General features: G+C 41.7%; 9 protein-coding genes across 9 annotated transcripts; 3 read left to right on the top strand and 6 right to left on the bottom strand. All coding sequences in view use genetic code 12, as the record gives it.

The window, feature by feature from the left end:
* The first annotated feature begins 456 nt into the window (after window positions 1-456).
* On the top strand, window positions 457-1,871 carry RJT20DRAFT_128864 (uncharacterized protein). The gene has a single exon (XM_064917368.1). It carries the CDS (start codon window positions 502-504, stop codon window positions 1,666-1,668), a length of 1,167 nt encoding a protein of 388 aa, XP_064773664.1. The 5' UTR covers window positions 457-501; the 3' UTR covers window positions 1,669-1,871.
* Window positions 1,872-1,920: 49 nt separating this feature from the next.
* PLD1 (phospholipase D) lies at window positions 1,921-8,255 on the bottom strand. The gene has a single exon (XM_064917367.1). The coding sequence runs from the start codon at window positions 8,007-8,009 to the stop codon at window positions 2,007-2,009; it is 6,003 nt and encodes a 2,000-aa protein (XP_064773663.1). The 5' UTR covers window positions 8,010-8,255; the 3' UTR covers window positions 1,921-2,006.
* A 942-nt stretch (window positions 8,256-9,197) lies between these two features.
* Window positions 9,198-9,590, bottom strand: RJT20DRAFT_135577 (uncharacterized protein; the record flags this gene model as incomplete). The annotated part of the gene is made up of 1 exon (XM_064918414.1): window positions 9,198-9,590. The coding sequence occupies one exon, from the start codon at window positions 9,588-9,590 to the stop codon at window positions 9,198-9,200; it is 393 nt and encodes a 130-aa protein (XP_064773662.1).
* Window positions 9,591-9,896: 306 nt separating this feature from the next.
* Window positions 9,897-10,670, bottom strand: RJT20DRAFT_135576 (uncharacterized protein; the record flags this gene model as incomplete). Its single annotated transcript, XM_064918413.1, has 2 exons — window positions 9,897-10,396; window positions 10,640-10,670. The coding sequence occupies 2 exons, from the start codon at window positions 10,668-10,670 to the stop codon at window positions 9,897-9,899; spliced, it is 531 nt and encodes a 176-aa protein (XP_064773661.1).
* A 1,608-nt stretch (window positions 10,671-12,278) lies between these two features.
* Window positions 12,279-13,460, top strand: RJT20DRAFT_135575 (uncharacterized protein; the record flags this gene model as incomplete). The annotated part of the gene is made up of 1 exon (XM_064918412.1): window positions 12,279-13,460. The coding sequence occupies one exon, from the start codon at window positions 12,279-12,281 to the stop codon at window positions 13,458-13,460; it is 1,182 nt and encodes a 393-aa protein (XP_064773660.1).
* A 131-nt stretch (window positions 13,461-13,591) lies between these two features.
* On the bottom strand, window positions 13,592-14,712 carry GAR1 (H/ACA snoRNP pseudouridylase subunit). Its single transcript, XM_064917366.1, has one exon. It carries the CDS (start codon window positions 14,676-14,678, stop codon window positions 14,049-14,051), a length of 630 nt encoding a protein of 209 aa, XP_064773659.1. The 5' UTR covers window positions 14,679-14,712; the 3' UTR covers window positions 13,592-14,048.
* A 1,396-nt stretch (window positions 14,713-16,108) lies between these two features.
* Window positions 16,109-21,195, top strand: CTA3 (Cta3p). Its single transcript, XM_064917365.1, has 2 exons — window positions 16,109-16,166; window positions 16,652-21,195. The coding sequence occupies exons 1-2, from the start codon at window positions 16,151-16,153 to the stop codon at window positions 20,998-21,000; spliced, it is 4,365 nt and encodes a 1,454-aa protein (XP_064773658.1). The 5' UTR covers window positions 16,109-16,150; the 3' UTR covers window positions 21,001-21,195.
* An 80-nt stretch (window positions 21,196-21,275) lies between these two features.
* RJT20DRAFT_96985 (sulfonate dioxygenase) lies at window positions 21,276-24,325 on the bottom strand (the record flags this gene model as incomplete). The annotated part of the gene is made up of 2 exons (XM_064921654.1): window positions 21,276-21,914; window positions 23,804-24,325. The coding sequence occupies 2 exons, from the start codon at window positions 24,323-24,325 to the stop codon at window positions 21,276-21,278; spliced, it is 1,161 nt and encodes a 386-aa protein (XP_064773657.1).
* Window positions 23,942-24,907, bottom strand: RJT20DRAFT_128856 (uncharacterized protein). The gene is made up of 2 exons (XM_064917364.1): window positions 24,616-24,907; window positions 23,942-24,556 (listed from the first exon to the last, which is right to left on the bottom strand). Exons 1-2 carry the CDS (start codon window positions 24,770-24,772, stop codon window positions 24,384-24,386), a joined length of 330 nt encoding a protein of 109 aa, XP_064773656.1. The 5' UTR covers window positions 24,773-24,907; the 3' UTR covers window positions 23,942-24,383.
* Window positions 24,908-25,009: the final 102 nt, after the last annotated feature.

The raw sequence follows: 25,009 nt of genomic DNA, 5'->3' as shown, positions 1-25,009 counted from the left end.
GCTGTTATACCTGTTTTTAAGTCGGGTGAAGTAGAAGCTGTAAACGGTACAATCTACTTCACTCAAGATGTAGTATATTTAGATTATAGTGACTTTAAATTGGTGTAGTTTGCCACATATTCCGAACTTCAATATCTTCCATGTCTTCCTTCAAGTAAGCTGTCATCCTATATTCTAATCATCATGTATACCATTAAAGGCATACTTCCTAAGCTGGTGCACACGAGTGTATCAAAACTTGACGTAACGAATAGAAAGAGTTGGAGGAATGAACAGAATGTAGGAAAGAAGAAGATCTCGATGGAAGCTACCGAACGGTTTTTGGCTGAGAAACTAAAGGGCCTACCAGCCAATGTTATAACCACATTTATGCGAAGTGTCACGGATGAAGTCTTATATGAATTGTGTAAACTAGAGAACACTTTCCTAACTCAATTTGCACTCCGTGCCTTGAACGGCCTGTCCCCTGTCAAAATAAAAATTGATGTATATTATGGAGATATGTGTATAAAAGGTCGTCGACTTGTACCAACTGAAACTTTCCTTGAATGTACAAATGATGACATTTCAAGACGTATTATGGCTATATTCCAGCCTATCGAACTTCATCTCAACGACTATGAGCTTTTCAAATTGCGTCCCAAGATTCGAGAATGCCTCTCTTCATCACGAATAACCTTTTACACTAGTAGAAGCATTACCGCTACACCCAAACTTGACTATATCATAGAGAAAATCGTCATAGCAGACCCTATTCTCCGCTATACAGGTTATACGGAAATAGACTACATGAACGAAGTTGCAGCAATGAAATACTTCAAGAAGAACAAATTCCGAGTTCCAGGCATCCGAAGGTATGGACGCTTCAATGCGTTTCATATCGTAGACTTCCAAGCGTATCTGAAGTATTTTCCACATCTAGTTGCCTTTGATTGTAGTGACATACCCATTCCTTGGGAGCGATACAGGGAGCTTCCCAAACAGTTGAAATCTCTAACAATTCAACTCATTACGCCAGCTTCGCCAGTGGATGATAAAATAGTTTCCGAGTTTCCTTCTGGGCTACAGGAATTAAAGTTACTTTCTGACAACTGGAACCCATGTAAGAGTACCATAGACCTTGGTAACCTTAAAGAATTGCAAAAACAGAACTTGATTTTCACAAATGCCAGAGTCGACTATCCTTCTTGCATTCAGGAAATTCAGATCTCCTTGAAAATTTACCCTGGTAGTGACCAGTTTCGTTTCTTACGATTCGACCAATTGATTAATAATTTGCATTATCATGTTCATTTAAGGATATTACACTTACATATATTCTGTTCCTATTCAAGCCATCTGGGTTACTTGGGTTTGGAGAATGAGTGTTTCACAGGAACAAATGTCACTTTACCAACGCACTTAATGGAACTTCTGATAGTTGGGGATTACCATTTCAAGTTTACTACTGAAATCCAACTTCCTTCAAATTTGGTCACTTTAAAGTTAAGTCAAGTAAAGATTGGGAATTTGACGGAGTACAAGTTTCCACAGAATTTGAAACTTCTTGAGCTTTCTTCGATTGTCCACGATATCTCTGTTGATGAGACAGAAGTTTTTTATGGTACAAATCTTTTGAGTTCATTAACAGCCTTTTGGCATAAACGCAAAAGACTGCAAAGAGCCTGAAAGTCCATGAAGCGCGAAGTAGTTTTCATGTTAATGAAGTGTATAGACTTCAGAACAAGGGATTCAATCTCTTTCAAATAGGGAATTCTGCTCAGTACTATGCTATACAGAAGTACCACTCATCTAAAATATCCAATAAATAAGAAATTAAGCTGAATGCTCTAGATGAGCTGCTAGTCTAGACTACAGAGCCGAAAATGTGAGGAGATTGTCTTAGGAATAGCTTAAACCAGGCTCTCCAACAGTAATATTGTCAACAAGTTGTACTTTTTATTAAAATCTTGATCACGTTTTAATTCTATTTCTATACACACTTACTTGGAGCCAGCATTTCCACTTTAATCATAAATATCAATAGGAGGAAGCCTATCCGTATTATAGAACCAGTTTCCTCCCTCCAACTCTCTCAGCAACCAATCAGCAGGGAAAAATACAAGGTTACCTTGTACTTCTTGTAATATTCTTTCCGCTGAATCTCTATCGAAGATTCTCTCACCTAGATGTGCTCTTCTACGAGTAGAGAACGTACCAGCTCTTTTTCTCTTGCGTCTAGCTTTAGTTCGATGTACGTGCTCACTATCTTTAGGAAGAGAATTCGAAGGTCCGTCGTGGCTATGAGTATCACCATTCTGAAACATAGTCTGCATGCTATCTTTGTTGTTGAGCTTGGAACTGTGGTTTTGATGGAAGTTTCTGGTATTTTGATCGGCTGTTTCTTCATTTTGAATACGATTATGGCCCTTTTCTGCCTCCGCTTCATCTCCATCATCATTGTCTTCTACGTCTTCTTCTTCTTCTCCTTCTTCTCCTTCGTCTTCATCAAACACATCTAACAGAAGAGGATCCACATTATCGGAGAATCTGGGATCGTTTGGATCTTCCACATGGGTATCATTAGGTGACACAGCACCTGCAACCTCTCCTTCTGCGTCTTCAGTAATTGTATTTCTATTTAAACGGCGCCTTAAACTCTTCTTATTAGCGGCTTGTGCTTTGGTTGGTGTTTCTTCGTCATTTTCTCGTAAAGTTGGAGGAGCAATGCCTAATAAGCCAACTTGATCAAATTTCTTAACGTTAATTGTTGCTCTGCTTGGACGGTGCGGCATTGTTGGACGGTATTGGAAGCCTTCTGATTCCTCGTCACTTTCGGACTCTTCTATTTCTTCAGAAGAGTTTGCACGACCTCGATTCTGCTTTCTATACTTGGCTTCTTGCTGTTGCGATACGAAAAAAGCTCTCTGTAATTTGGAAAACTGCTTATAGTCATTCCAGTTTAATACTAAATCATCGGGCTGAGTATGGAACACCATTCTATAAATTTCTGTGTTTCTTCTAGCAGTATCATACCAGATATCTTCATAAAATTCGTCATCAAGGGGATCCTCAAATCCATAGGGATCAACAAACTTAGTGAAAGGACTATCCCTCTTCGGATTTATGCTTTGGATTACATCCTGGGCCTCCTGTTCATTGAGAGAGATGATTGGTATCTCAGCATTAGCGTCTCCTATAATTTCAGGCCTTTTCTCGCCAAGAGATGGCACTGACGCGTTGTCCAACGTAGATCCATTCATATCGCCGTTGTGTGGTAAGTCTTCGGAAGTTGTAGGTACTTTAACTTCTGCTGGTACTGGCGATCCTTTGGCAATTGGAGAAGCAGAGCGGTTGATGCTGGGGCTTAGACCCGCATCGACTCTTTTCTTGGACTCATCCTCCAGTTGTCTCTTTTCCTTGGCCGCAACTCTTTGCAAGTAGGAGAGCTTCTTTAGTAACTGCCATCTTTCTCTGTTTCTCTCTGATATGATTATTTCAGATTGCTCGTCCATTTGGTCTACCATGTCATAATCATCGGCTTCCAAAAACTCCCTGACATTTTCGATATCAGGCAAGAATATGTCCGTAGGGTTTTCTTGCATTGCCTTTGTCGCTAAATCCTTGAGGAATCTGGTACTATTCAAACGGGCTCTCTTAGCTAGCTTACTCTTGTACTTGTCAAGACCTTCACCAAATACATCTTTCTTATGGCCCTCGCTGTTCTGGACTCTTGTGTCAAAAGAATGCTTTTTCTTATCTCTGATTCCCTTGTTAGCTTCATGAATTCCCGTTCTATTATTAAATGAGATAGGCAATGCCAATGGTGTTGGTTTGTCCTCCTCTTCATCGCCTTCATCACAAGGTACATTGATAGGGGCCGTTTCCAGTGAGCCGTCCAGGCTCTTCTTTCTTTGGAAGTTTCTCCATCTGAAAGTTCCACCTGTTTCATCTAAAATGTCACGAGAAGCCACTTCAACCATAGCAGAGAGAACAATATTTTCTTGATTTCTAAAGATATTAGTGGCAGCCTGAATACCTTCATTTGTTCTAGCAAAGTCCTCGAATCTCCTGAACCGTCTTTCTACTATATCTAAGATATCGACATTAACGCCAAGATGCTCCCTCATGAGTCTCATTCTTAATGTATGAGCAAAGCGACCAGCTAAATATGGCTCACCACCCATACTTGTGCGTACTGTTTCCTTATCCCGGACAATTGCACACACTTCAGAATCTCTAATTCCTCTCATTGATCTTTCATTGATATTTGCACTGCCAATTATGGCTGCTCTGTCATCAACAACCATAGTTTTAGCATGGATATATAATTGCTCTGTAACCAAAGTTCTATCCGGTCCAATTCTACCCCATTTTCTTAAGGAGAAGAATTGAATATAATCATCTGGTTCAATACCTGCCTTCTTCAACTTAGCAAATATAGAAGAGCGACCCCTAGATATGGACATATATTGACATTGCATGATCACTCTTACAGATGATCCATCTGGTTCGTCCACTTGCGACTCAAAGCCAGGCATGAGTGGAATGATAATAACGGCCTTCCAGTTGGTTTTCTCGTGTTTGGCTCTGATGATTCTGTCTACTAGAGCATCACCGATTCTGTTTTCAATTTCAGTTCCATCAATGAAACACGACGTTACAAAGAATTGATTTTCAATGTAAACAAAATGCTCTGACGTCTCAATCAACTTCAAGTAGGCATTTTGTATACTCTGCTCGTGTTCCTTCAAACCCAATGACCAATTGCCTGCTGATCTAAGTAGCTGAACTTCACAGGTTCCGTCCAATCCTAACTTCTTAGCTTCCTCGTCTGTCATATCTGGAGGAGGAGTGAGAAGTGGAGTGAATCTACTAGGTCTCTTCTGTCTAAGTAAATAATTCCACCGTTGAACAAAGTGCCTGGCTAAGTCCCTGGCGACTTTACCTGATGTCACCATGTGAACATCATGCCATGGCATTCTGGGAACAATGTTCCTATCATACATAGACTCGTACGGCTTGTCCAAATTTGAGAAGTCTTTTACTCTAGGGTTGGAGTAATCCTTTCCTGGGAAGGTCTGGAAACGGATAAATTCTTCTGTTGTTGGTCTATCATCGTGGCCCAACGTATTAAAGTTGATATCAGAGTCGTCAACCAATACGTGATCAGGTGTATCGTAACGACCGTAGCACAAGTCTATGCCCCCAACGAAGGCAACCGTCTGATCTATGATACACAATTTCTCATGATGAGCCCAGAAATAAGTGTTTTGAAGCAATTGGTTCGGAGAACGGATAACATGAATATTATCTTCATTTAATGATAGGATTGAATGTTTGGTGTATAAGGAGTCAATTGCAACGGTACTTCCAACGTTTCTATACACAATCACAAAAATCTTAACTCCCTGCTTTGCTTTTCTTTGCAATATTCTGTCGATTCTCCATTGTTGGTTACCATTGGCCGGACGGCGCAAATACAATTCAGGTGAAAGCCACCAGTCATGGATAAATATAACATCCTTGGCCATTTCTAATGCTGAAGAAACTGCCCAAAAGTAATCTCTACCATCGACAAACCATTGAGCAAAGCAATTCTCTCTAACTGGTGCAAAGGATCCAAACCTATGGGAATCAGACCATTGCGTAGAAGCCTTCATTTCAGTAAGTGATTTGATCCATAATTTCTGCTCCTTGTGAGACTTTGGCATAATCTGAAGCTTTCTCTCACCGTTCTCCAATGTGATTTTCAAGTGGTTAAAAACGTTATGTGCCGCCTGTTTTGTCTCTATATCGGCGATCTTTTTCTGAATTAATGACGAATCGTCGTAGTCGGATTCATCATCATCTTTGACCAGGTCAATGTCGCGCTTATATCCAATTCTGAATTTATTGTCGACGATAAACACTTCTAAAGGAAGCGTCGAATTGATATCAGAGACATACATTACATATGAATGACGAACCAAAAACCATTTTTCTGATCTTCTATCAATCATTCCCTTCAAGTCATTAGCTCTGAAATGTCCAACTCTCCATCCCTGGCTCTTTGTGGAGCCACTGATGTGGATAATACCTTGCTTTCCCTGAAATCCAGTCTCATAACTTAGGAGAGAGGAGATAGGAGAAATTTCGAAGAATTGAAATAGTCTATTCGATTGGGGTTTAAGAGCACAAAGCTCAATCATGCTATTAAGATATTTCTCCACGTCTCGGATGTAGTCCTGATTTTTCTTGATCTTCGTTCTGATTTGCTCCGGTGTTTGATCATGAGAAGATATGGAAGAGAGGGAGAGCTGCAGTTTCAAGCGAGCAAGGTGATTTCTGAAGGAATGTACACTGTACATAGAATTGTCATCATTGTCTTCGTCATTGTGTTCGCGATTGTTAGTATTAATCGAATTTCTATGAAGTATATTCCATGCATCAAGGTTTTGAACTGTGATACCATTATTGTTATTCGCATTTCTATTTCTAATCAGCTCTTCATGAGTACGGTCAGTGTGAGGATTCTCGCGTATATATAACTCCTCGTCAATTGAGTTTCTGTGGATTTCAGGATTATTGGGAAGACTTCGGCGACGACGAGTCATTAAGTTCGCATCAGTGTTCCTTAATGGTGGGATAGGGCATTTAGGTAATTCGCTGTTCTTATTTCTGACAACTTCATTTCTCCAACGCTCAAACTTGAATTTTGAATGCAAGTACAACAAGTCTTTGGCTGTCTTATCAACAGACCACTTAAGCCTTTGTGGTCCCACGCCATATTCCAAATAGATTTTGAACTTTCTTATACGGGTGTTGATTCCGTTAGAGATATCCTCTATTCTCAAACCAATCAAAGTAAGAACAAGGGGCGCTCTTGAAATTCCGTGCTCGTCCTCTAGCAAGCACGAAGCAAGTAGATTGATAGCGGGAGCACCCATTGCAAGTGAACCTATTAATTTCTGTGCTCTTTCTCCAGTTGGCTTGTCTGGATCTTCTTTGACTTCTTCTCCAGGCTCAGGAGCTATGATACTCTGTTTTCTCCCTGTTTGGTCTCTATTTCTTCTTCTATTAAAAATCAGAAACTTCTTGAAAAGATTCTGTTGTCTCGTGAGTTCATCAGTGGTATGGAAGTCATTTTCTGGGTTGGCGACTGGAATATTAAGTCCTCCCACAGAGTCTTGCTGGGTATTAGACTTTCCACTAAACATCGATGGAAGGAAATTACTGAATGACTGGGAGTGAGCAAATGGAGTTCTTGCCTCCAAGCCTTGTTGATCAGCGGGGGTCAAGTCTTCTACGTCAAGTTCATCAGGATCGCGCCTGGCATTATTCATGTCAATTTCACGAGCGTGCCTCTCATCGCCATGATACGATGGCATTTTGTTCTTCTCTTCCTCTTCTTCAGTTTCGTACCTTGACTCAGCTTTATCGTTGTTTCTATTGAAGAAACTCCAAGAGTTGGGTATTTCCTTCGGAGGCTCCTGGCCGATATTAGACTTCCTTTTCGAAGGGCTTGGAGGTATCGCCCTGGGATCCATCGTCGATGAGTGGTGGCTGACTGTTTGATAAATATCGTCAACATTTTCAGACTCACGAAGATGTGAATTCGATGAAGATGGACTGGCATGTCCGTCCTTAACATTACCATTTTTCCTTGGAGTAGTGGAAGTTGTACTTCCATCAGGTTTATTGTTGTAGTTGCTGCTGTTGCTATTATTGTTGGAATTTCCATTCATTTTAGTATTGGCTGTAGCATCTTCCTTCTCTGAGTTCTCATCACCACCATTGACATTAGTTGGACTAACCTCTCTATCTATTAGAGCTCTTGCTTTCTTCTTTGCTTTTTCCGTTGTACCGCCGGTTGCATTCTTGGCTTGTTTCTTTAGTGAATTCTCCGGAGCATGTTCATCGTCAATGGCACTTTCCACTCCGCTGGAGTCATGGCGCTGGAATCTTGGTAAAGAGAGATGACGTATGCTCTTCGCAAACAGGTCATTCTGTTGCGAAGAAGCCTTATCTGTTTCAACGGATTCTGGCATGTGCTGTTAGTGGTGTCAGCTTTGTTGTGTCTATTCGTATTTCTTGTGTTGGTGTATACTTTACTGTTTCGTAGCAACTCTGGCTGAAATATTCTTTATAGTGAACGACTACGAAACAGAAAATTACAGTCCAATGTATCTCAACCAAATTTCGGCCAATGGCTCTCAAAGAAACACACAACCTTGATAAGGACAAGACGAAAAGAAATATCGCTTTTTGAACTACCTTGACACTAACAAATTACAGATTCTATAGCCTTTTAACAAGATAAAAACTCCGTTTCATTTAAACATTTCAGACGGCTATTGTTTTTGGGGGTTTGGGAGCCTGCATGCCGATGTTTGGTAGCGCCGTGGATGAGTGGGGAAGCGGTTACATAAAATGTATGAGAGGTAGGAGGGAGTGATGGGTTGTGGGTAGCAAGAGTACCAAGAGTTGGTAGAAGTAGCAACATAGTTAATGTAGAAAGCAAGTTGGTAATAATCATAATGTACAGTGAGTTAAGTTGAAGAGCTTTTTTCGGTTCTTTCTCTATGGCTGTATTGGGTCTCCTGGTTACTCGGCCAGCAGACAGAACGTTTTCGCAGTCATCGGCACGGGCATCTACGACATATACGATGGAAAGTATGGTGTATCCAGTTGATGACAAGGGCTGGAAAGCGATTTGTAGACGGTTGAAAACTCGACGGGGGAAGCTTGGAAATAGACTCGAAAGTAGATTTCTTTTAAAAGAATAGAAAACAGGCAATCTACGAATGGGTGAGGTGTCGTATGTGACTTGGGAGTGCTATGGGCTACTATAGGCTATCATAGCTGTACTTTGAAAATAACAGCCGACGGTCATTTTGGCAACTGACGGTAATCTATACAAATCGCCAAAATTCGGTGACAATGGAATCGTAGCTGGTTCTACGAAGAAAACTCGCTAGAACCCGTTAGGATCATCGCCCACGGCAGCACAAGCAATTGGTGCCCCTTGGGATTACTGCAAAACGTGCAAAACCGTAATTGAGTATGGCTCGTAACTACCAAAGCTTATACTTTAAGGCCTCCCTTAAAAGACTACGGGCGAAAGCTAATACATAAACGTGACATTTCCATCGTGAATTGTAAATTTGGGGATCGCTATAAACATTAGTAGTGATAAATACAAGAGTTGTCCTGTGACAGTTGGCTGCAAGCAAAATCTACTTCTCTTTGGCCAAAATGCTAGTATCGAGTCTGACCTTATGACCCAACCACAATGCATGCTTTGTGTGGTCTGCAAGAGCTCCTTGCCCACTACGTGGGTGTATCAACACAGATAAGGAGCCGTGGTTCAACTGGTAATAGGGCACAATAGCGCTGAAGATTTCTGGTTTCTTGAAGTCAATTTCCCACATGTTGATAGGATGAGGGCCGATAGGCTTATCCCAGAATTTGTAGACACGAATATCACCGTTTTCAATCTCCTTAGCGAAGTCTTTCTTGACTTTCTCTCTTAAATCGTATGCAAATTGGCGTTCTTCTTCGTTGTTATTGTTCCAATAGGTGTGGATATCGTAAGAGACGATTCCTCCGTAAAAGTTTGAATCTGCCATTATGGTGCCGTGCGCTGTCTAGATGCTTTGTATAACTACGTCGACAATTGACTTTCTCTCCAAAAGCTAGAAAATGCCAGGACCTTACCGAACAAAAAAATACCCTAGAAACTCCCCAGCCACTTGGAAAATAAATAACCTATATATACTTAAATAACCATCCACATTCACCTGACCCCAGACATCGTACCGTTGGACCATAAAAGCCACTACCAATTCTCCTTAGTAAGGGCTTCTTCCGTATGCAGGTGGGTTGACTAAGATTTGTCAGACAGTGTTCTTGTTTGATAGTGGGTTTGTTATCAGTTATACAGAGGAACTCTTATGGGTAGAATCTACGTCGTTCATCTGGATGGAAACGTAACCGTCTTCTTCATTTTCTGGCGTCAGTCGCGAGTCGCTACGGGTAGAGGGTGATTCGCCGACTTGGTATGTGTCATCATTTTGGAGCTGTCTGTAGTGTAATCTCTGGGCCTTGGATCTCTTGACCTTCCAGTGTTCGTAGCCGGAACTTGCAGCAAGCCCGACCAAACTGCCTGCTATGTTGAATGCGATGTCGTTCGGGTCGAAAGTTCTTTCTGTGTTGACGATGCTCTGAACCACTTCCAGTCCAATGCTTGCTCCGAAGGTACACACCACCAAGGTGATGGTTCGGAGTGTTTTAAGCGATTTGTGCTTGGTATCGAATATGAAATAGAACTCTGCCGTCAACACCAAGAAAGCTACGAAATGAAGGAGTTTATCATGTTGGAGCTCGAGAGAAGCAAACCCAAGGTAGGCTGCTCCGATAAAGGACAATACAAAAACTATAATAATGTTAGTGATCTTGATCTAATTAGGCCACATTGTAGCAGTGGCATTAGCATTGTAGAGGTAGCAGTGGCATTGTTGAAGTAACCTTGAAGCTGAGGCTCCTCTGGTAACTTCTATGAACACCGCTCCCATTGCTAGACTGTACCGTAGAAACCACTAGTTGGCCCAAGTTGATCTACTTTGATACCCATGGCTTGAGCCCCACGGAATATCCACAACAACAATATAATACATACTAATGAGTACAGGAATACGAATTGATACCATGGTGTCGTGGAATTTCGGGTACACCTTGTGAAAGACTTGACGTTTCTACTCTACTAGATGTTCTAATCAGAGGATAAGAGGATGAATGGGTCTTGTTGGCCGAATCTCGTCACTTGCCATACGATTTTGGGTTGTGTATTTGTATGCCGTAATATACAATTAGATGCACACTTGGGTAAAAGTGGTATTGTGCTTGGTATGGATATTTGGGTGGGAATGTGAGCGTGTGGTGGTTTTGAGGAAGCGTTCTGTGTATTGGTTTGTTTATTTGTGAGGTTACTTTGAAATTTTCGAGATGGTAAAAGTGAGAGTTTTGGAGTAGTTATTGGGTGTGGGATGGTTGTTGGTAGAGATAAAATGGGAGGAGGTGAGAGACAAAATAGAGGAGTTGCAGTTACAATAGTAGTAAATTTAGAATGGAATTCGTAGCTAAGAAATGGAAAATTCGATATCAGCTCGTGTTTTTGCTGCTGTTTCTATTTTTGACGTGTCTTTGGACAAAATTCCGTGTTTTGGGTTAGTTAATGTGGTGTGGTTAAGATGCCATAGATAACGAAGGGAATTATATGTTTTGTTGTATGCAGGTGGGTGGGTTGTTAAGAGTGCATAGTTAAGAGATGCATAGTTAAGAATGTCTGTACATCGTTAAAGTTACATAGTTAGGATTACATAGTTAAGTGTCTATTGTTAGAGTACATAGTTAAGAGTACATAATTAAGGGGTTTAATTAAGACAACACAGCTAAGAGTACATAATAAGATCCAAGAGTAGAGTACATAGTTGAAAGACATAGTACTCTAAGAGTACTAGTTAAGATCACCGTTGTTAGGAGTACATAGTTAAAAGTTTTTTGTTAAGAGACTTAGTTAAGAGAACATAGTTAAGAGTCAATAAGAGTACATCGTTAAGATTACATAAATAAGAGTACATACTAAAAGGGCACAGTTCAGAGGATATGGCTAAGAGAACATAGTTGAAACATGGTTAAAAGTACATAGTTAAGGCATGGACTCTCATACTTCAGACTATCATTGTTGAGACTGTCAAGTTAATACTTTCATAGTTAAAATTCCCATAGTTAAAAAAAACCCATAGGTAAGACTCCCATACTTAAGACTCCCATACTTAAGACTCGCAGTTAAGACTATCGTACTTAAGACATCACAATGTAGACTGTCATACTTAAGACTCTCATGGTTAAGACTATCATACTTTAGACTATGATATTTAAGACTGTCATGGTAAGACCCTAATACCATTAAACTGTCCTGGTTAACACTCCCATACTTAACACTCCCATACTTAACACTCCCATACTTAACACTCCCATACTTAACACTCCCATACTTAACACTCCCATACTTAACACTCCCATACTTAACACTCCCATACTTAACACTCCCATACTTAACACTCCCATACTTAACACTCCCATACTTAACACTCCCATACTTAACACTCCCATACTTAACACTCCCATACTTAACAATGCGCATAGTTAAGAGAATGTTCCATTTCTGGGCCTTAGTCCTATTCTTTTCTCTATCTTTATTACATCCTCTCTCTCTTCCTGTTGTTCTCTCTTTTCTCTACAGTAGCTCCATAGAAATGCTTGCAAAAACCCTCGGGTGTTCTTCACGAACGTTGCTTCTCATTCCGAAGCGTTACGCTTCCATAGATTACCTTTTAACAGCATTAAAACCAACGAATGCAAAAAATGATTCGGCCTCATCGAGCTCCAAAAACTCCACCAGTACTCTCCAGAAGGCCGAGGAAGCCCCAATTTCAGGTGTTTTACCACCACGAGACTTAAGAAAACTAGTCTTGACACCGTCAGACTTAACCAATCATTTCAGACAGCCAGAATATGCACCTCCCAGTATAAAGGTAATTGGAGAGGCTCAGGCTTTCTTCAACAGATCTAAGGTAACCCTAGAATGGACCCTAGCCAATTACGAGGAAATTCCAGATATTAAGTATGAACTCTTACAGCAGAAGAGATCCCAAGGAATCAGAGAAATGGACCCGTTCTACAAAACAGAATACCATGAGAACTTGGCCAATTCCAAGAAAACCTTCGGTATACCACCAGAACAACTCAGGCCGCTTCCTGAAGTGTTGCTATTGGGCCACACCAATGTAGGCAAATCTTCTCTTCTTAATAACTTGCTTGTGAATTCGAAGGCATTGGAATATGCTTACGTCTCCCAAAAGGCCGGTTACACCAAGACTTTGAACTGTTTTAACATCGGAAGAAAGCTAAGAGTCATCGATAGTCCAGGTTACGGTATGTTTGGAGAGTCCAAACAGGGAAAAGTGGTGCTAGAGTATATTTCGAAGCGTCATCTTTTGAGAAGAGTGTTTATATTAATTGACAGTGTCGAGGGATTCAGAGAAGAAGATATACAGATGATGGACCACTTAGTAAGTGAAGGAGTTCCTTTTGAAATTGTCTTTACTAAAGTGGACGTAATCATAGCGAAATTTATGCCTAAGAAGTCCGTGTTCAATTCAACTACGAAGAAGAGCAAAGCTGAGAGATTAGAAGCGGCAAGATTGGTTGAAGAGGGCAATGCAAAGATTATAGAATACTTCGAAAGAATGGTTTCTACAGCACAGCTTGACGAAGTTGTTACTGTTCCCAGATTGATTTTCAATATGGCAGTTACAAACAGATATGCTGATAAGATCCATGGATTCAAGGAGGTTCGTACCATAATACTTGAAAGCTGTGGATTGCTTCAATCTTCAGGAGAGAAGTCCACCTTCAACTTAGAGATAAATGAATAATGATAACCATGTAAATAACCCGAAGACATGTCTCCAGCATGTTATAATAGTACTTGTCCATATGTTTGAGAATAGACTAACTAGCATAATATTATGTATATTTTATATTAACAAACGTAAATTATAAGGCATTAAGACGGTAATTATATGCTGAATATGATAATGAAAACAATTCTACATCTTCCCCAAACACCACCACTCTTCAGTGCCAATGAACTGGTAATTTTGCAGTTTAAGACTGTTTTACTTCATTCTATTCCCCTATTTTACCTCTAATGTCTAATAATAAATGCATCTGATTAACTTAAAGTATGGTAAATAAAATTATACATAAATGAAAGATGAAACAAGAAGAAAATTGTGATGACGTATATGATGATGAATTTTCTATATCGTGTGCCAGAAAGCAAACGTGCTGACATTTGGCTTTGAACTTGGTAACTAAAGTACAATTTCCACCATGAATGTCTGGAACTGCTCTTACAGTAGGTCTCCTAGGTTATATATATAGAAGGAGCTCTCGAGGCAAAGTTCCCAGAAATCCACAGTGTTATGATAGATCTGTAGGAAGGAAGGCTCCTAAAACGCTTAGAAACGACCACCTCTCGAGCCACCTCTGGCACCACCACGGCCTCCAAATCCACCTCTGGATCCACCTCTGGATCCACCAAAACCTCCTCTGGCTCCACCTCTGGCTCCTCCGAAGCCACCTCTAGATCCTCCACGGCCACCGAATCCACCTCTGGCACCTCCACGGCCACCGAACCCACCTCTAGATCCACCACGGCCTCCGAAACCGCCTCTAGCACCTCCAGCTCCACCAGCTCCTCCGGACTTTCTCTTTGGCTTAGGACCAACCTCCTTTGGCTTTGGTAAGAATCTCTCTAATGGTAACAACTTGTCTGGGCCAATGTAGAATTTGTCACCTTCCTTGAAGGAATCAGCCTTGACACCGTCAGATGGCTTAATAGTGAAGAAAACCTCGTTCAAAGGTCCCAAAATCTCATCGACCTTACCGACTTGAGTCTTGTTTTCCAAGTAAATTGGAGCATTGAAGTATGGAATCTTTACATTTATAGAACGACAGACAATGTCACCTTCACAAGCTTGCATGAAGGCACCCATCTCCAAGACGGTGTCTGGTGGGCCTTGTTGAAATTGAGATGGTCCGGTTCTTCCGCCACGGCCGCCTCTGAATCCGCCTCTACCTCTGTTCATTATGCTATTTGTTATACTGTTTTGGTAGTAGGTATATCCTTGTTGAACTTCTCCAGACTGCTTAATAGTGAATTTTTCAAAAAAAATTTAAAGCTCATCGGTGAAGATGCGACAATGTCGTTGGTTGTGTCAGTGTGTTTATGGTAGCGCTGTGTTTGAGCCCGTGTGAAGGTAAGCATCTATTGTAAGAGGGGTCCGGAACGGAGAGGGACATGAATCAAGGAATGGAATTGAAAGCGAATTCTTATTATCAAGAAAGGTTAAAGAAGTTGGTTTGGGAGGTGAGCATTGTGCAGTTGGGAAGAAAATAACTCTTGAGGATTAGATTGTTGTCACAGATGGTTTATTGTATATGCTCTATGTCGGTAGAACAATACGATGATTGCAAGAATGTCGCGTGATGGATTTTGCATTCTTCTCTTCCTGTGAAAAGCTATAGCACTTCCGAACTTCATTCTATATGTTTCACTACTGCTTTGAGGTACTACTCAGTCCATGTCCATCTATCACTACTTCATCAAGCATTTACCCTTGAACTTACCCTTGAAATATTTACCTTAGACATCATGAATATGGTAGTTAGATATTGATGATATTATATACCGGATATATAGCTGGCGTTGTCACGTGATTAATTTTGATATTATGCTACAGCAGTAATTTATCTACACCGTGAGACACTAGATAGTCTAAGAATAATTTCAGGTCAGTTTCCATAAGTTCTCAAAGATTGATCGTTGTGACTACGAAACTTTACGATTTTTCAAACCAGAATCTCAATATTCACCCTTTTAATACCCCAAAAGGGCACCTAAATTCAAACCTTCCATGGTCCTGCATGGTTCATACGCCATAGTTTCATCATCTGACTGTTCCATTACTTCCATGGAATTATAGCTATTCACACGACAATGTCTATCAAGGACTGTTTCAAATTCAATTTGGTTACTTACATCGCAGTTAAAGAGCAACTTGAAGTCCACTAGAGCTTAATTTTCCAAAATACAATGCCTCTTTGCAAGGCTTTTCTATGCCCTTTCCCTCTAACAATAAGCCGATAACGGTTCTAAATAAAGGACAGCTATACACAGGACATGACGTCTTTCCGAATCTATACCTCTCTGCTCTTTTGAAGTACCACGATTCAATTTATATTCTCCACTTCTATTTACATAACACCCAATTGTCCACCATTTTCTCCATAACCTCACGCGCTCATCAACAACACTAATAACAACAATAAATACACCGCTACCTACCATTCAAATCTCTTCCCAACTCTGACACCTCCCCCTCTCCCTCCACACTATTCCATCTTCATATGGTAGCGCCACGGCTGCCCCGGGTCGTGTTCCAACCACCCAATTCCCCTATACAAAACGGCAGCCAACTTTTGACGGCGGCTAAGTATTAATGTTATAACTACAATCACAATTGTTTGAATTCCTTGGTTTAATAAGCTTTATCACAGCATGAGTGTTTCTCTGGGTATGTATAGGGTTGTGTGGATGCTCTCTGGAGCGAAAAGTTTGAAGGAAACGGATTAATTGCCTAGTTGTATGGCCAGTGGTTGGACTGTTTGTATCAGCTGTGATCGGGTGTCATGAAATCGAATAGATGATTCACAAGAGGAGGACAAATTCGGTGATGAATGTCACAATTGAGTTTCAATTGCAGCTATAGAAGATGTCAATTGATTATAGAATGCAACAACGGTTCCGTTGATGCTATGGATTGGCTTATTATGTAGTGGTTTCAGCTGCTTGGCTAGTAAAGTGTTATATCTCCTTTGTTAGTGGTACACAGATGTACTTTTCATTTCTTTCGTTTCTTTCATCATATATAGTCGATCAATTTATAGTCGATGATATTCTCAAATGAGTCCATGGGCTATCCTCTTTCTATTATATCCCTTTCCTTCTAGCGTTCCCCTTCTGCTCGTTGATCTTAGTACTAACTAATTCCCTCAATAGCCGCTCCTACGTTCAAGGTGCCTCTCACTCAGGAGGAGAAGAGCCTCTATTCCCAGGTGTTCAAGTCGCTTGACCCTGAAAACTCCGGTGTCATTACAGGAGAGAAAGCCCGTTCAACTTTTGAAAAGTCCGGCTTGCCTCCTACCATACTTGGAGAGATCTGGCAATTGGCCGATCAGAACAACTTGGGCTTCTTAACTCAATTTGGCTTTTGCTACGCAATGAGACTTATTGGTTACACCCAAGCCGGATATCATCCAAGTGCTGGGCTTGCCGACACTCCTGGCCCTTTACCTAAATTTGCCAATTTGAACTTGCCTCTGAGAATCCCATCTCAAAACACGAGCAATTCGTTCTTGCCTTCCCACACTGGATCTACTCCCCTCCAACAACAACAACAACAACAGCCACCCCAGCCAAGTGGTGCATCAGATAGTGTAGGTCCTGTTAGCCCTAATGATTACAATAAATTTGCCCAATTATTTGTCAAAACCACAGGCTCTCCCACCGCTGAGTTAGGCGGAGCTCAAGCTAGAGATATTTTCATGAAGGCTAAGTTGCCAACTGCCACGCTCGGTCAGATTTGGAGCTTGGTTGATAGATATAATACAGGCAAATTAGATGTAGGTGCGTTTGCGATTTCCATGCACTTAATTCAGGGGCTCTTAAGCGGGCAGATTAGACAATTACCTGCGTACTTGCCAGAATCTGTTTGGCAATCTGTGCAAAATGCCTCCAGTAATATCAGCGCCATTCCTAGCGTTCCTAGTACTTCTCCTACGCAAAACCGTCAAACTTCTTACGGTTCAGTGAGCTCCCAGCAAACAACTGTTAGACACCCATCTGGTGCTCTGAGAGACGTATCTGGTTCTTCTCCATCTGATTGGGTTGCTTCCCCAGCAGTCAAGCAGCAATATGAAGCCATTTTCAACAACTTAGACAAGTCCAAGTCTGGACAGTTGAATCCAAATCAAGTTGCATCATTTTTAATGACTTCCAAGTTGGGTGAACAAGATTTAGCCACTATCTGGGACTTAGCTGATATCCAGAATACCGGAATCTTCACTCCCTTAGAATTTCTGATTGCTCTCTTCTTGGTCAATAGAAAGTTGGCTGGAGGAAAGTTGCCCAACATTGTTCCACATTCATTGGTTGAATCGTTGAAGGAGTCTCCACAAGCTCGTCCAGTTCAAAAGGCAGTCTCGACAGGCTCTCAGCCTATTTCATCTGCTTCCACTGAAATTCCCCAACAACAACAAAGCAACTTTCAAATCCCAGCAAAGCCAAAGAGTGCCATGGATGATCTCGTGGATATATTTGGGTCCAGCGCACCATCTCCGGTACCAGCTGCCACTAGTTTGACTCCTTCGGAGATTGCAACTCCACCTAAAGTTCAACCAAGATCAACTAGTAGTGACTTAACGCCTTCAAGTGCAGAAGTACCTAGAACATTAACGGGTTCGTTCCGCCCTACGTCAAACTTCGGGCAGAGTTTGATGCACAAGCAAACCTTAATTAGTCCCAGAGAAGAGAAAGATCAAGAAAGTTTACTAGGTGATGATGTTGATAATAGTGTTGAAAAGAGCACGACTACTCTGACTCCTTTGGAGCTGACCTCTTCCCCTGTTTCGTTTCAGGCCCAAGCAGCTACTCCTATCAAGGAACAGAAGTTCATTAACTATGACGCTTTACGCAGCGTGCCACCTCCTCCACCGAAAAAGACAACTACCCCAGCTGTGGTAGAACGTTCTTCGTCCGCTCAAGCATTCCCGGAGCCACAACAGCAGTCATTCCAGCAATCTCAATCACAGCAAACAACTGGACAACAGAGATCTCTCCAGCAACCTTCTTTTGGTCAGCAACAGCAGTATAATCAACCACAAAATGACGATCTACTCGCTGATTCAAATCCCGAAATTTCTGGACAATTGTCTCAAGCTACGTCTGATATCGCCAATGTGTCAAACCAGATCAAATCATTGGCTACTCAAACCACATCTCTTCACGAGAAGAAAACCAGGGCTGAACAAGAATTGCAGCGTATTTTGAATACCAAAGCAGAAATCGATAATAAGTTGAAGCAATTGAGATCATCCTATCAGAATGAAGTAAAACAAGTTGAGCAAGTGGAAACATCCTTGGCAGCTGCAAAGGAAGAGACAGAGGCACTCAGATCTGAGGCATCTATCTCTGAAGCCAAATTTAATACATTATCCACTGAACTAAACGAGAAGCAAGTGGCCATGGAGGAGTTGCAGAAGCAAAACAATACATTAAAGGAGAAATTAGGCTATTTGAATGCTGAAATTGTTGAGCTTCAAAAGCTGTCAGAGGCTAAATCGGCTGAGAATGTTCGTTTAACTAATCAAGTCGCTGTTAAAAAGTCACAAGTTCAAGTTGCCATAGTTAAGATAGAAGAATTAAAGAGCAAGATCAATCAATTGGAGGCTTCTAACAAGCAACTCCAGCTCGAGTTAGATAACTCTGAACAACAAAGGAGAAATGCAGAGGCTGAACAGCAATCGTTGAGTGCTAGAGCGAGGGAAATTGGGCAAAATAAACCAACCAAGCACTCTTTACCTAGTTTGACCACTGGTTTGGCTGCTGGTGGCATTATTGGAGCTACTGCTGGAGGTATCGCAGCATTGGCTCATCACAAGTCAGAAGGAACTAGCTCTATTCGTGAAAACAACGATGTCAATGTGACGCCTGCCTTGCCCCAGTCTGCAGCAGTGCTGGGACACGAGCTCAGTTCTCCTATTGAAACTACCAAAAAAGACATTCCTATTTTGGCTGATAAGGTGAAGGAAGAGCCTTCTGATACTTTTTCAACTTCCCAAGACAACAGCAATTTTGACAATGATGACGATGGCTTCCCAGAACCTAACATTGACGAAGAAGAAAACGATCAAGAAACAACCAGGGGCTTGGTCCATGGAAACGATGAGAATGACATCAACAGTAGATTCCCCGATTTATCAGTGAATGAGCGTGGCCCAGTTGATAATGTAACAAATGCTACTGCTAACTCTTCCATTACTACTGACTACAAGAACTTGGACGAAGGAGAAACTCCTGTGACATCCCCTAGCAATTCAGATTTCCAATTTCCACAGGGTGGAAACGCTGGTATTGTAGGAGGATTGGTTGGTATGCCTGGAGTATTAGTAGGCGTGCAGAGAACGGATTCTTTGACTTCCAGTGTGGTGAACAATGCTGCATTATCAGTTAGGGATGATAACATTGATGAAATTAGCGATAGAGAAACTATAGATAATGATGGTAACTTGGGCTCTGAAGAAACAGTTCCTAACACAGCTGGTACCGAGAACTTCGAAAGCGATGTTTTAAATGAAAACTCCCAGCTAGTGAATGAAGAAGCTAGTGATGGTGACAAGGTGTCTTCGGGTGTTGAATCATTCGAAATCGTGAACGCTGAAGATGCCAAATCTCACGAGCCTTTGCAATCCAGCAGCCAGAGCAAGGAGTTAGAGGATGATAACGTTTCCTCTTCTGATGGTAATCAAGGTTCTGTGTCCAGGCAAATAGACAACGAATTTCCGCCAATCAGAGAATTGGACTACGATGATGAAGATTCATCTGATAGTGCTTCTCAGTCGGATAAGTTCGATGATGCAGTCGATGACTTACCACATAGCACTAGCCGTGATCTTACTTCCCATCCAGAAACAGAGTCGGCTCCTCCATTTGATGATTTTGACAAAGAGTTCGATGACTTGGAACCGGCCGCCGAAGCTCACGCAGGGGAGGATAAGCTGGTTGTACAGCAGCTGACTCCATTTGACGAATTTGACAATGGTTTCGATGATTTGGAGCCAACAACTGCAGAAACTTCTGGTGCACAGGGACATGTAGCACAAATTCCAAAGGAACAAGATCTCTTTGCCGATGAATTTAACAATTTGGAAGACGCTCCAGTGGAAGATGATGGTGACGAGGACTTCAATGATAATGGATTCGGATTCTCTAATGATTTCACCAATGCAGAAGACAATGGTTCGCATTCTCGTGCTCCTGACTTCAGCACAAGCAGCACCGTTGCCCAAACAAACACTGGTAACGATGAATGGGAGCAATTATTCGCTGGCTTCGGTAACGCGGCACCTGGATCGACCCCAGTGCCTGATTTCACTCCATCCCATTCCCAGACTCCTACTGCCCCTTCATTGACGGCTTCATCATTACCACCTAAGGTCACTGCTACGCAAGATGGATCCATTCAAGAATTGGTTGGTATGGGATTTGATGAGAAAACTGCTGTTGAGGCATTGGAGAAGCAAGGATGGGATTTAGAAGCCGCTACTAACTTCTTGTTGGATAACGCATAAATTTTCTGTTTTTGCGATTAAAAAAAATTATCGATTGTATTTGTATAATAGTCATGTTTGTAGATTAATATAATTACTTATTTGTTTGACGATAATTGAAAGCGCAATATTAGAATGGCTTAGCATATCACACCACTTCTAGTCCCCATGAAAAGACTCATATATAGTCTCTACAAGAAATCTTTTCAATATACGTAACTTTTTTATTTCAGTTTTTTCCTATACACAATTAATAAAAACTTCTAATAAACGGATACCCAGGTATGTTGGTTGCTTCAAGCAACAACGGCTTTCAAAGCCTCCTCGAGATCACCGATATCGTACTCTTCCTTGTTCAAGTCCTTCAAGTCCTCAACAGGTCTTTCAGCTTGTGGAGTGATCCTGAATGCATGTCTGGAAATTGGAGTGTCCCAATCAATGATAGCAGAGTGAACAGAACGTCTGTTATCCCAAAGGACAACCGAGTTAGGCTCCCAGTTGGCTCTTAATTGCAAGTCGTGGGATTGTTCTATGTGGTCGAACAAGAATTTAAGCAAGTAGTCAGATTCTTCTTCCTTCAATTCGATGATTCTTCTGGAGAATGGCTTGTTCAAGTAGATAGTCTTAGCACCGGTGGCTGGGTGAGTTCTGATCAATGGGTGGATGTTAGAAACTGGCTTTCTTCTCTCAATACCACCTAAGGAAAGAGAGTTGGAAGCTTGGTCCTTGGAGGTGTGCAAAACGTGCAATCCGGCTAATCTCTTTTGAAATTCTGGAGATAAACGGTTGTAAGCCTCAGTAGTGTCAGCAAAGATGGTGTCACCACCAGATTCTGGACCTTCTAAGACAGAGAAAAAGGTGATTCCTGGAGGTTGCAACTCATAGGAGACATCTGAGTGCCATCCGACGTTGTTGGTTCTGTTTGCGAAAACTCTCTCGAATTCACTCTTGTCTGGTCTTCTGTAAGTGATGTGCAATTCTGGGTGGCCTCTTGGAGCTCCAGAAGTTGGGTGGATGTGTAATCTACCGAAGTACTTACCATAGTCGACAGCGAATTGTGGACCTTTCAGGGCGAAGTCTTGGTTTCTGAAGATGACGACACCTCTTTGGGCAACGAATAAAGCCAATTCGTCCTTACCCTTGTCGTCCAATTGGGATAATTGGATACCGTCGACTTGAGAACCGAACTTTGGAGTAACTTTCTTAAGCTCGTACTTGGCACCCTTGGAGAACAAGTTTGGGAAGGATGGGTCAGCTCTTGCACCTGGGTCGATGTGTTTGAAGAACTTCAATGGAGGGTATTTCTCCTTTGGATCCCAGGTTGGCAAGAATTCTGGGAACTTGGAGGCTGCACGGTTGTTTCTGTTGATCACCAAAACTCCGTCCTCATCGACCTCATCTTGGCCATTGAAAAAGTGTATATCGTAGTTACCGAAACGGCTTCCTTGAGTTGACATGGTTAATTTGCTTTGAGTAAGTCGTAAACTTAAAGTTTGATGCAGCAATACTTATTTCCTGTTTTACCTTAGGAATTCCTCCTACTTTTATATTCTCCATCATTTCGGAACAGTAGCCGAACCTGGAACGTGAATCGCAGAGCTCGACATCACCTTCACTTCGGATCGCAAATTACACCATCAATCATGAACGGTCTTCTTTGCATAGTAAAATGATTGCAAATTTGCTATCAAGCCACCACAGTATTGTGCTACCCGACCCGAAGCGGCAGATTTTGCAATCTCTCAGGTATTCACGTGACTATGCTGCAATTTTATCGCGTAGACATGATAAATCTGGAATTGAGAGCCACATTAATTTTTGCAATCAAATGGGGAGAGTAGCAAAAGCAATGATAGCAGGCTTACAAAGAATCCCCAGATCTAGTACGATTTGAAGGTTCTGTTCGGCCCGCTAAAATAGTTTATCGGGTGGAAATTTGACACAATGGCTCAAAAATGGGATACCCTGTCGGGTAGCTGATCGCAAAGATAACGGAACAGTGGCATGAAGCCAAACGCTATTGCGACATCAAATGTATCTATCGGTTGTAGCTGTCAAACGATTACCCGAGTTACCTGATTAAGAGATGATAGCGTTGAAATTGGCTGTGAAAAAATGGGGTTGTTTTGTTCCTTGCAGTAGTAAACTTTTATTTTGCTATGTAAATTATATATGGTGTGAAACCCGTTCACTTCAAGACCTTGTTCAATTCTTCAGCCACATCTCCGACATCGTATTCTTCTTTGTTTAAGTCTTTCAAATCCTCAACTGGTCTTTCAGCCTGTGGTGTGATTCTGAATGCATGTCTGGATACAGGTGTGTCCCAGTCAATAATGGCAGAATGGTGGACTCTTCTGTTATCCCAAACAACCACAGTGTTTGGCTCCCAGTTGGCTCTCAATTGCAAGTCGTGAGATTGCTCGATGTGGTTGTACAAGAAATTCAAGAGGAAGTCAGATTCCTCTTCTTTCAATTCCACAATTCTTCTGGAGAATGGTCTATTAATGAAAATAGACTTAGCTCCAGTAACAGGATGAGTTCTAATCAATGGGTGAATGTTAGAGACAGGTGCTCTTCTTTCAATACCACCTTGTCCCCTGGAATTGTTAGCTTGTTCCTCTGAAGAGTGCAAAACGTTCAAACCGGCTAATCTTTCCTGGAAAGCTGGAGATAAACGGTTGTAAGCCTCAACAGAGTCAGCAAAGATAGTGTCACCACCAGATTCTGGACCTTCTAAGACAGAGAAAAAGGTGATTCCTGGAGGTTGCAACTCATAGGAAACGTCGGAGTGGTAGCTGACAGCATTCGTACTGTTGGAGAAGACCCTCTCAAATTCACCAGGGTCTGCTCTTCTGTAAGTGATGTGCAATTCTGGGTGGCCTCTTGGAGCTCCAGAAGTTGGGTGGATATGCAATCTACCAAAATGTTTACCATATTCAACAGCGAACTTTGGACCGTGCTTAGCAAAGTCCTGTTCTCTAAAGACAACAACACCTCTCTGGGCGACTAATAAGGCCAATTCGTCCTTACCCTTGTCGTCCAATTGGGACAATTGGACCCCTCTGATTTCACTTCCAAGCTTAGGAGTAATTCTCTTGACTTTGTGATCCCCGTCTTTTGGGAACAAGTTTGGAAACGATGGGTCAGCTCTGGTGCCTGGGTCCACATGCTTGAAAAACTTCAATGGAGGATACTTTTGCTTGGGGTCCCAAGTTGGTAAGAAGTCTGGGAAATGAGATTGGTCTCTGTTCCTCTTGTTGATGGTTAAAATTCCATCTTCTCCGACCTCATCCTGGCCCTTATAGAAGTGAGTATCGAAGTTACCGTAGGTAGCGCTCGACGACATTAGTTAAAAAATGAGTGCAGTAATAGAGTATACTATAAGATAAAGAGAGTGAATAATCTTAATCTTTTGCAGGGTTGTTTCCAAGCGTGAACAAATCGAAGAAATTAATTCGATCCGAATTATTAAATATTTCAAGCGAGCTTCTCGGCTCATCTGAGAGGTCGATAGCCATTGGACCATTTGAGATCATTGCGTCAACAGCACAGATAAGAACAACAGATTGTGCTATTGCTGCAATTGTTTGCAATAGGAGCCACAGTAACCAAAGTACCGTATTGGGAAAAAAATACAGCAAGTCACGGGAGCCAACGAATAATACGGGAATACCTTACGAGAATAGTACCAAAAGATATAGCAATACGGTGCAATTACGGAGAACTCCATAAGGAAGCAATAGGTAATAATTGGGCGGAGTTTGAGAGAATTTTTCACCGGGAATTGAGCCATGTAGGTGGATGGTGAGGCATGCGAAAAGTGTGTAATGGAGGGGGTAAATGGTTCACTGGAGTCAAGTCGTACGTTGTGGTTGGTATCGTTGACAATGCTGCCGTACGATTTGCATTCTATATGTTATTCACTACAATTCCATTGATTATAAACATTCCAAGGAATTACTATTTTCCAGATTGCACCCATCCGCTGCAAGAGCATTTGTGTGGAGACATGCGATCTTAGAAAAGGTGG

Source organism: Scheffersomyces xylosifermentans, assembly GCF_036884685.1.
Source record: "Scheffersomyces xylosifermentans strain CBS 12540 chromosome Unknown RJT20scaffold_5, whole genome shotgun sequence".
Classification (NCBI taxonomy): Eukaryota; Fungi; Ascomycota; class Pichiomycetes; order Serinales; family Debaryomycetaceae; genus Scheffersomyces; species Scheffersomyces xylosifermentans.
The sequence above is the reverse complement of the archived record's forward strand: the minus strand, read 5'-3'. Positions and strand labels throughout refer to the sequence as shown.